The sequence below is a fragment of the Myotis davidii genome, unplaced genomic scaffold, assembly GCF_000327345.1.
Source record: "Myotis davidii unplaced genomic scaffold, ASM32734v1 scaffold32, whole genome shotgun sequence".
NCBI classification, from domain to species: Eukaryota; Metazoa; Chordata; class Mammalia; order Chiroptera; family Vespertilionidae; genus Myotis; species Myotis davidii.
The window spans coordinates 9,527,400-9,538,388 of record NW_006286587.1 but is presented as its reverse complement, the minus strand read 5'-3'; the positions used below and the strand labels follow the sequence as shown (position 1 = coordinate 9,538,388).

At 38.2% G+C, this 10,989-nt stretch overlaps 1 protein-coding gene across 6 annotated transcripts in view; it reads left to right on the top strand.

Moving 5' to 3' along the window:
• TASP1 (taspase 1) overlaps positions 1 to 10,989 on the top strand; it is a 244,452-nt gene that overhangs the window by 205,587 nt on the left and 27,876 nt on the right. For 4 of the 6 annotated variants that reach the window (XR_001512902.1, XM_015560282.1, XM_015560281.1 and 1 more), the window contains one exon: positions 5,936 to 6,009. The exons of the other annotated variants lie outside the window; for them this stretch is intronic. Coding sequence is in view for 3 of the 4 variants with exons in the window: in XM_015560282.1 (XP_015415768.1) it covers positions 5,936 to 6,009 (74 nt within the window). In the remaining variant the exon portion in view is untranslated. Of the gene's footprint in view, positions 1 to 5,935; positions 6,010 to 10,989 lie in introns of those variants that run through there. 6 annotated transcript variants of the gene reach the window in all.

Below are 10,989 nucleotides of genomic sequence, written 5' to 3'. Positions count from 1 at the left end.
TTAAAATGTTAAAATCAAATCTGATATTGTTTTACCTTTTATTTGGTGTGTGGAAGGTGTGCGGAAGAGGGGGTAGTCTTATACGGCGAGTATATAACAAACTCTGTATTTTGAGTGGAAATGTTAGGGGGTCGTCTTATACGCCCAGTCGTCTTATATGCCGGCAAATACGGTATATTAAAAAAAATAGAACATGAATGAAAACAGGACAAAATTCAGAAATTTCAGAAGGGATAGATTGTGAAAAATAGGATGCCCTTTACTCAACTTTCTGACTCAACCAGTTCCTAAGATCTTCTTTCAGAGAGAGATCCCATGTATTTTTGTAAACATGTTCATCTATGGTGCCCTTTTATTTTCTTTCACAAAAATGGCTGCACATCTCTATAAACCTCCTCCACTTTACCTTTTATTTTAGATAACTATGTATTTTGCAGATTAGTGTTTTTTAAAACTGAAGTTATATTAATGAGGTCTAAAGTCAATTTAATGAATCACAAGCATAATCTTTTTAATACATTGGGTAGAATACCAATGCATTGCTAATAAAATGGTATTATTTTATGAAATTTTAGTTATAAAGAAATGTGTATAGTAAGTGAAAATATGTGGGGCTGTTTTCTTTTTGTTTGTTTTGTTTTTGTTTTATTGGGGTTCATGGTCAAAAAGTTTGAAAAACATTTAGTTCAGGTAGTTCCATATCATGTATGCAGAGCTACTTCCTTTGTTTTTAATTGTTGCGTTGTATTCCGTTGTATTGAGTACTATAGTTATGTATATATAGTCCCACCAAATGGGCAATTAAACTATTTCCAATTTCTTCCTAGTTAAAACTACTTCAATGAATATCTTTTTTTCTAGTCATAAATGATAACTCAGGTTTTAATATTATATTGATTTCAGAAAAGGGAGAGGGAGAGAGATAGAAACATCAATGATGAGAGAATCATTGATTGGCTGCCTCCTGCACACACCCCACTGGGAATCAAGCCCGCAACCCAGGCATATGCCCCGATCAGGAATTGAATTGTGACCTCCTGGTTCATAGGTCAATACTCAACCACTGAGCCACGCTGGCTGGGCCAATAAATAGCTTTTTAAAGGTGTTCTTTTATAAATATAAATGCATATTTGTAGAACCAATACCTAGAAGTAGAATTGTGAGGTCAAAGGGTATATCATTTTGGTAACTACAGTCAATCTTCATTATTTTTAGATTTTATATTTATTAATTTTCCTACTTGGAGAAATTTATTTTTAATCTCAAAATTAGCACTCCCAGCACTTTCACAGCCATTTGTGGTATGAGCAGAGTGGTGCAAAATCTGAGTCACCTGACATGCACATTCCCAGCTTAGGTGAACAAGCTGATACTCTGCCTTCTTGTCTCAGCTTATAAACAAATGTCCTTTCTGTGGCCACATTTTCACAGTTTTGTGCTTTTTGTTGACAATTTTGCTGTTTAAAATGGCCCCCAAACATAGTGCTGAATTGCTGTCTAGTGTTCCTAAGTGCAAGGAGGTTGTGTAGAAATGTGTATGGCCCTGCTGGCGTGGCTCAGTGGTTAAGTGTCGACCCATGAACCAGGAGTTCACGGTTCAGTTCCCACTCAGGGTCCAAGTCAGGGGCATGCAGGAGGCAGCTGATTGATGTTTCTATCTTCTCTCCCTCTCCCTTCCTCTCTCTAAAAAAATCAATAAAAACATATCTAAAATAAATGAATGAATGAATGAATGAATGAAAATGTATGTGTGGGATAAGCTTCATTCAGGCAAGAGTTATAATGCTGTTGGCCATGAGTTCAAAGTTAATGAGCCAACAATACCGTATATCCAGAAAAAGGAAGAGGAAGTCACTGATCTGTATGTTCCTCCAGAAACTGCTAAAGTAACCTCTACAGTGCATCATGAAGCCATGGAAAAGCTGGAAATAGAGTTCAATTTGTGGGTTCATGAGAAGATGGCCCGTAAAAAGAGCATAGGGGCCAGCATTGTTGAGGCTAAAAACCAAAGAAATTTGTGGGCAGGTTTTCCAGGGTTAGGAAAATGTTAAACTTGTCTTGGCTGCTGTTTTATTATACAAGAATACTGCATATAGTTAATTATGTGTAAGAAACATATTAAATTAGATGTCTTTAAACAGAAACCCCCATTAAATAAAAGTTACTTATTGATTGAAAATGTGACCAGAGACTTGCAGGAACCTAACTCTATATTTTTCTTAGGAGCAATGGGTCCATAGTTCCTAAATAGTTGTTCATGCTGACCTTGTAGGGCATAACTACCACAAATTACAAGAATGTATTTCCAAATGGCCATACTCCCACCATCATTATATGAGAGTGCTTGTTTTTTCACCCCACCCCCCCAAAGTTGACTTAAACCTTTTGATATCTGATAACCTAATAGTTGAACAATGGTATCTTGTGGTTTTACTTTGCAGTTCTTTTAGTAGGAGAAATCTTTTTGTGTTTGAAGGTCATTCATGTTCCCTTTTGTTTACATCCTCCTTGCTTTATCTTTGGATATTTGTCTCTTATTAATTTGTAGCAGATCTTTATATATTAAGAAAATTTTGTCCTTTTTCTTTGCTATGAATTGCAAATAGTTCCCTAGTTTGTCTTTTGACTTTTTTCCCCATATGGTAAAGAAAATGCAGTAAACATTTTTTTAAAGTAGTCAAATTCATTGATCTTGTCTTTTATGACCTCTGGATTTTGTTATTGTTTTAAAAGCTTTTCTTTGGAGATATTTAAGAGTTGTATTTGTGTTTGATGTTTTGTGGTCCTTTGGTGTTTGCATGAAATTTAATCTTCTTAATACGTAACACTAATTATAAGTCCTTTTCAAGCTGAGTAAATTTCAGAGTAATAGAACAATGGGAGATCGCAGATTTTGGAATCCACAAGTCCAGTTTGAATTCCAGTTTGTTTATGTACTAAAATGACGTAAGCCATGTTTCGTTCTTTCTGTGAGCATCAGGTGCCCCATCCAGGCTTTGCTGAGTTCTCAAAAGACAGTGCCTAGCATAGGATAGATTCGGAATGTTAGTTCCTCCCTCTCCTGCTTCCCTGAAGTCCTCCACCAAGACATAATTTGTCATATTAATTTAAGACATGCACTGAATTGAATAAAATAGTGTTTCTTTTCAAAAGCATTCTATAATTTAAATTGTGGGAAATTACTTATATACTGAACTGATCATTATCTACTGATTTGAATTGTTGGTATTAAAATGTCTAAGTACAATGCACCCCTTTTTAGGGGGATCTGTGAAAAGAGTGAAGACTGAATTTCTAGACATTGAATTACTTTCTTTTAACTTGTATTTATAGATACATTTGCATTGTCATTACTCTAAGGAAACTCGGTAAGACTTGAGTGCCTTTGCTCTCTTAGGCAATTAGAATATCCAAGATCTTGCTCTGGACTTGAAGATTTTCAGAGTTCAAAGGAGATGTGTGAGGAAGAAAAAACATCTGGTGAAGAGCACTTGCCTCATTGCGTGACACTGTGTTCCTGCGCTCTTTGGCAGAGCGTCTGTTTAGCAGGTTGGCAGGTTTGGTAATTAATTGATGATGAGGGAATAAGCCACGTATCTGAGGAACTCAGTTTTGTCCCTAAGCTTCTTTCTTCCCCACATGTCTGGCAAAGCGTCAGTCCAGGATCACTGATCCCACAGTTGTGTCTCAACTCAAACACTTGTCTTCAGGCTTAATTAGCTCAGGGACATAAACAGATGGATGGCCTGGGACCCAGAGGGTTGAGTGTTGAGCAATGCAGTTTTATTATCAGGGACTTTTGAAATTTTTTTTGGATAAGTGCCTCAAAACTTTACAAAGTGTCTTTAAAAAAAACTTAGAATTTTGACAGTATGTACTTGAAGGTGACAAAGTTTTGTGTGTATCTGTGTGTTTGTGAATTTTCCTTCTTGTAACTTAATTTAGGTATAATTTCAAACTTATATTTGAAAAGTTACAAGAATCATACAAGGGACATCCATGATTTCTTGACCCAGACTCACCCATTGTTTTCATTTTCCTCCTATGTTTTTCCTTCCTCACTCCTGCTTCCCTTCATCTTCTCCTTACGCACATAGACCCACACACTCACATGTTTAAACAGGTACATTTTTTTCTTAACTATTTGAGACCAAGATGGAGATGTCAGGGGTCCTTACTGCTAATACTTCTGTGTGTATTTCTTAAGAACAAGGCCATTCTCCTGAATAATTACATATAGATATCAAAATCATAAAATTTAACATCAGTATGACATTATTGTTGAATCCATAGTCCCTTTTAAAACTCCATCAATTGTCTCAATACTGTCCCTTTTAACATCCCCCAACCCTAGTCCAGGATCCAATCCAGGATGACACATTGCCTTTAAATGGGAACAGTTTCTCAAGTTCCTTTGTATTTTTTGACTTTGACATTTTTGACAAATTTAAACCAGCTATTTAGTAGCATTTGTAGATCAGCTTTGTGTGGTGCTTCCTCATGCAATCCTAGTTCTGCATTTTTGGCAGGAACACCACAGAAGTCCTGGTGAGTCTCAAGTGTCTTGTCAGGAGGTACGTTGTTGCATTGATTTGTCCCTTAATTGGTGATGTTGGCTTGGATCATTTGATTCACATGTAGTCCATCAGGTTTCTCTATTTAACTAGAGGCCTGGTGCACGGATTTGTGCACTGGTGGGGTCCCTTGGCTTGGCCTGCAGGGATCTGGGGAGGAGCTGCTCCCGCTCATCCCAGCCCTGCTCATCCTGGTCAGCTGAGCAGCGCTCCCGCTGTGGGAGCACACTGACCACCAGGGGGCAGCTCCTGCATTGAGTGTCTACCCTTGGTGGTCAGTGCACATCATAGCGACTGATCAAATGGTCGTTCAGTCGTTCAGTCGCTTAGGCTTTTATACATATATAGATAAGAATTTTGTGGAGAGATACCTTGAGACTATGGAAATAGCCTGTTCCTCTTCAAATTTTCACCAACTAATTTTAGCAACCATGATGGCTTGTTAATTCTTATTTTGTCTGTATTTATTAGTGGGCATTCTGCTGCAAGGAAGAGCTTTCTCTTCTCCCCTGTTTACTTATTAATTTATTTGTTTGCCTTAGTATGGGCTTATTGGTTTTACTATGTTCAGTGGGATAGTTAATTGCTGTTATTATTTATTTTGATACTTAGATTGGCACAGATTTGGCCAGTGGGAGCCCCTTCGAGCTGAAAGACATTGTGAAAAACCCCTGGTCCATTTGATAAATCCTCATCATTCTTTGAGCTCTTCCTTATTTTCTGGCACAACATGATGTTCCAGATTCATTTTATATTTTCTCTGCCCCGGTTCTGGAATTGACATTTCTTCAAGAAATCCTGGTTCCTTTTCATGCAGAATGGTATTTAGAAACCAAGGTGTGTGTGTGTGTGTGTGTGAGAGAGAGAGAGAGAGAGAGAGAGAGAGAGAGAGAGAGAGAGAGAGAGAGAGAGAGAGAGAGAGAGAGAGAGAGAGAGAGAGAGAGAGAGAGAGAGAGAGAGAGAGAGAGAGAGAGAGAGAGAGAGAGAGAGAGAGAGAGAGAGAGAGAATTAAAGGGAACTGTTATGGAATATTACATTTACTAAATTATTGTGTATTGTACAAAGGAGTGTGTGTGTGCATGTGTGTGTCTTTAATGTTACAAGTTTCAAACAGAAGAGCATTTATTTTACATGTAATAATCATAGTTTTGACAAGAAAGAAATACATTTTTCATTTCACAGTAAATGGCATTACGCAGTTTTGAGTACTAAATCATCTTGACATTTATGAAGGAGCAAATGGAAAGTGGGGAACTGAGTGTGTTAGGTATAAAGCTATCTTTAACGGTTCTATTAAAAAGCAGAGATTTATTTTCCATCTGTGATCTGAATGTGCCTGTTTGTACTCTCCTCATGGCAGTGGAGTTCCTGTGGAGCCACACGACGGAGAGCATGTGCGTTGGCTACATGTCAGCCCAGGACGGGAAAGCCAAGGTAAGCGGGGGAAACGGGGCGTAGCCTGAACACCTTGCAGCCATCCCAGGAGCCTCTGACAGGCCAAGTCCACACGATGAATTTTCTCAGCCTCTCCTGGGCAGTAGCTCCATGATCTTTATGAGAATGTGATTAAGAACAGTTTATGATTCCAAAGAAAAACAGCAGCTCTTTTATGCTTTTGATGATGGAGCAGGGAGGTTAGAAACAACGTTTTTTCCATCTTGTTCTTTGTCCATTGTGAATGGGGAAGAGGAAACGGGGATTGAGAAGAGAAAATGGGAGTGAAGCTGATGGGCTGTCAGGGCTGGTGACTTTGCAGGGAGGGTTGGAATTGGTAGAGGAAACCAAGGTAAGGAAAGCCAAGCGCCTGGACCGCACTCTGCACGCGTGAGGGTGGAGCTGGCTGACGTGCTGATACGTGCGACCTGGCTGGTACGCAGTGTGCCCCACACACCCTGGCGTCCTCATGGGCAGAGGCTGAGGTCTGCACCCCGAGTCTCACGTGCCCGTGGCACACGGCCCTCCGTGAGTCACCACAATCACACGGACGTCCACGCAGCACCTCCTGAATGGCTTGGCTTCCCCACACTCACGGGGGCTGAGCCTGGGAATAAGAAACATCATTTGTGGATTTTATTTTAGCCTTGGCCTCAGGTTCTCCTTGTTCATAAAATTTTTAGACTCAGCTGTGGTACACGATGTTTCCTTGGCATTCAAGAACCTCATTTGCAAAGCTGTGAAGTTGGGCAGCCTCTTTTAAAGGACATGATTTATTTAGCACATCTGGAAACATAAGTAAGGAAACTTTTGATATAAACTGTCTGATATAGATGAAGTCATTGGCAGGCTAAGGATACATGTAAGAAAGAATAATTTATTGCATATTTATCGTGTAATACCCATCCAGACTGGCCTCTGCGGTACCCAGCAAGCTGGTGGCATTGCAGGCTTCTGTGAGCGCAGTGGACAGGAGCACCTCAGGCAATGTTGTCTCACAGCCATCCGGCTCTCACTCAGCTCCCCTTCTCGGCATCACCCTCATCTGACACAAGACTTGTATTGCATGAGTAGACTTATATCTCAAGAGAGTGCATAAAGATTGCTTTATTTCATAGTGTTTAGAGAAGGGAATTGTAACTGCCCAATTTAAAGGTGATTTACAAGTTTTAGAGCAAAACTCTCTAATAGAATTTTCTGTCATGATGGAAACGTTTTATAATGATATTGTGTTGTCCAATAGGGTAGCCACTAGCCACATGTGGCTATTAAGCTCTTGAAATGTGTGTGTGAGGAACAGAATTTTAAATTTTCCTCCCCTTAAATTTAAATAATCATATGTGGCTAGTGGCTACTGTATTGAATAGCACAGGTGTAAGAATCAGTGGAGAAATGATTATCCAAGCAAGTGTTTTCAGAGCATTCTTTTCCTCCCAATGATAAATGGTTCCCAAATATAAAATGTCTGGTAAGCCACAAGAATCCTTGCACAAGAATGGCTTATAGCCATTTATGTTTCTCTCACCCCTTACAAGTTGACTGTCATCTAAAATTGCCTTTTCACAAAGGAACCTCATGGGAGGTGGACTTCAGTACAGAAGCCAGTCTGGTGGAGTGCAGTCGTGTTACTAAGTCCCATGTATAGAAATGTTCTGTTATCCCTGCTGGTGGCCTGGCGGAGACACCTCACAGTTTAACATGAAATATGTGTGGTAGAGAGAGGGAGAGGACCGCACTGAGCCAGAGACGTTTGGCCTCCAGTTGCATTGCTTGACATCTGGTGGACGTGGTTTTCATATTGCTGGTAAATTCTCCAGCTGCTAGTCTTGATTAGCCCAACAGATACAGCTGCTCCTCTTGCCTCACTTGTAAATTATGTTTTTGACCTTCTTTGCAGAGAGTTAATCCCTCTTCCTTTCTTCCTCCTTTGAGCCTGTGGCTACAAATGCTTTTTTTTTTTCTAAAAAACAAACCCCTAACACTAATGCTTTGGCTGCTGAATTTTATTGATCAAAAAAGCCATCTCTTTTTTCATTCAGGCTGGAATTTTATTGTATTGCAAGTAAGACAGAGTTATAGATGAGAAGCTGGGCTCAAAAGAGAAAGGGGCTATAACAGAGTTCATGTTCTTTTCAAGAGCATAAGCCTGTGGCCTCCCCCCCACACTGCCCAGCCCCAGTTTCCTGACTTCCATGGACGAATTGTTGAATTAGTGGCATAACTCTTCAGCAGAATGACTGGTTTGTAAAATTTCCTTTCACATGATGTTGAGAACCATGGTTGTGAAATGAAAAAGGAGACATCTTTAAAAACTAAAAAAATAAATAAATAAATTTAAATTTAGAAACTATTTCAAAATGTGTTTTTTTGTTTTGTGTTTTTTTTTCATTTGCCCTGCTTTCCAAATATTGCCTTCTTTGTGCTTGTTACCAAACTCAGAAACTAAAACCACAGGGCATTTGGACATTTTATACAAGCTAAATATGTTTAATCTAAGTTAAGGCCTTGAATTAGAGTTCACCTCAAAAATCATACTGCTTCAAAAGGCTGGAGAGTAATCAATATCATTTTAACCAATTCATGTATAATTTGAATAAAAAGAGGCAGGTTCTTTTAAAAGTTTATTTCCCTTTTAAAAGAATGTTCTTTCAAAAAAAAAAAAGAATGTTCTTTCAAAAAAAAAACACAAGAATGTTCTTTCAATTATATCATTTAATTTTTAAAGCCTTCTATAGCCTAAGTTAAAGAGATTTCTTTTCATTGAACAAAAATTAGGGTATTAATAACAGTTGGAAAGCAGTTAATGATTAGTTAATGAATACTTTTTAATAAACACCCAGTATGCATGGATTACAGTAATAAAAACAGATGTTAAAACTGGCATGGAACTTTCTCAAGTGTAATAAGTGAAACCAAGATTTATTTTACTATGTAGAGGTCACTTTTTGTAGCAGTAGTGAACATACTATTATAAAAATTCATCCTTGGGGAGGAACAAGCTATTTTGTGGTCTTAAAGTATCTCCTCATAGATTTCTTATTAGTTGCTAGGAAGAATAATGGTAGTTTATACTGGGAAAACCAAGCAACAACTTGACTGTGTGATCAAAATCAGTGTCATCAGGAAGGGGCAGATGAACTTTCTGTGCCTCTGGGTATGATAACCTGAGAAGACACCAACATCGCGCATGTAGTAACACATCTGGAAGTGCATGACCTGGATCTAATCACAAGGAAAGAGACAGATCTAAATGGGGAACGTTCTATGAAGAAAGAATAAAGGGGTTTCTACAGTGGACTTTGAATATGGGTGTGAATTTTTTTAAAAAATAAATGCTATAACTGTATTTTCTCTTTCTTATGATTTGCTTAACTACATTTTCTTTTCTTTGGCTTACATTATTGTAAGCTATAGTATGTAACACATAAACATAAAATATATGTTAATCTATTATGTTACTGGTAAGGCTTCATTGGTAAGGTCATCAATAGGCTATTAGTAGTTAAGTTTTGGGGGAGTCAAAGTTATGCACAGGTTTTTGACTGCATGGGAGGTCAGCACCCTTAACCACCAAGTTATTCAAAGGTCAACTGTATTCTTAAAAAATGTCAATGTCATAAAAGCAAAGGCTGTAGAAATATTCTAGATTAAATTACTAAAGAGTGTGACAACTAAATGCAATAACTAATCGTAGACTGGATCCTGTATAGCAGGGGAAAAATTCATTATTAGGTTAATTTACGAAATTAGAATATGGGTGGTAAAAAGTGTTGTATCATTATTCAATTTGTTATAGCTGTACTGTGTTATGTAAGGTAATATCCCTACTCTCAGGAAATACAAACTGAAATATCTAGGAGTAAAGGACCATGATATACCCAATATCTTCATGATGGTTCAGAAAAAAAAAAATATTATGTGGATGGATAAATAGATGGATGGATGGATAGCAAATTACAAAGCAAATGGAACCCCGGGTAAAGGATGTATGGGTGCTCCTTGAACTGTTCTATAAGTTTGAAGTTATTTCCAAATAAAAAGTTAAATATTACCCTTGGATAATATGGCACATTTGATTAGTCCTTTGGGCCTTGCAGTTGAAGTGAACAAGTATTGGAATAGATGTGGTGCCAGGAAGTTGGAACCTGGGTTGTCCCTCCACTCCTTGTGCACTGAGAGACTGACTTGGTATGATCACTCTGCCTCTCTGCTTCTCAGAGGACTCATCTGGAAAATGACAAATAAAATACCTCACTATACCTTACGTCCTTCCTGGGATAAGGCATGTGATAACAAGGAAGCAAAATCTTATTTGTCTGAATATGGGTGACTGGACCCCATTAAGTTATTCATATCTTATGGCTATATTGTCTATATTATGGGTATTGTACACATTATGACCCTCTACCCCTAGGTACTTGCTTCCAACTATAAAATTCAAAATTCTACATGCTAGGTTACATAAGCAGATAATTGCTATTCAGTTTTTTAGTAGGATTTTTATGACCCCATTGCAGTATCTACCATGTTTTGTTTTTATGAAGATAGTTTCTGGTGCTTTATGAAAATTCTCAATAGATATTTGTTTTGAAGGGTAGCACAGATGAGATTTCTGAGAGCTTTTTGCTGGACTTCTCTCTCAAATAAAGGTAGAAGACTTAAGGATGCGGACACATTTTGCGAATTGCATCATTAGGCAATTTCATAGATGTCTGAACATCATTGAGTGTAGTTAAGAAATCTATACATAGGCTATATGGGATAGCCTATTGCATGTTACTGTAGAGCATATTACTGCACTGAATACTCTAGGCAGTTGTAACATAATGGTAAATATTTATGTAAGCATAGAAAAGGTACACTAAAAATCTATAATAATAAAAGGGTAATATGCTAATTAGACCTTCTGGACAAATCCAGGGTTGCAAGGAAAGCCCAAGTCCCGGGTGCCAGAGGGAAGCTGGTGCCGGCAGCCGGGGA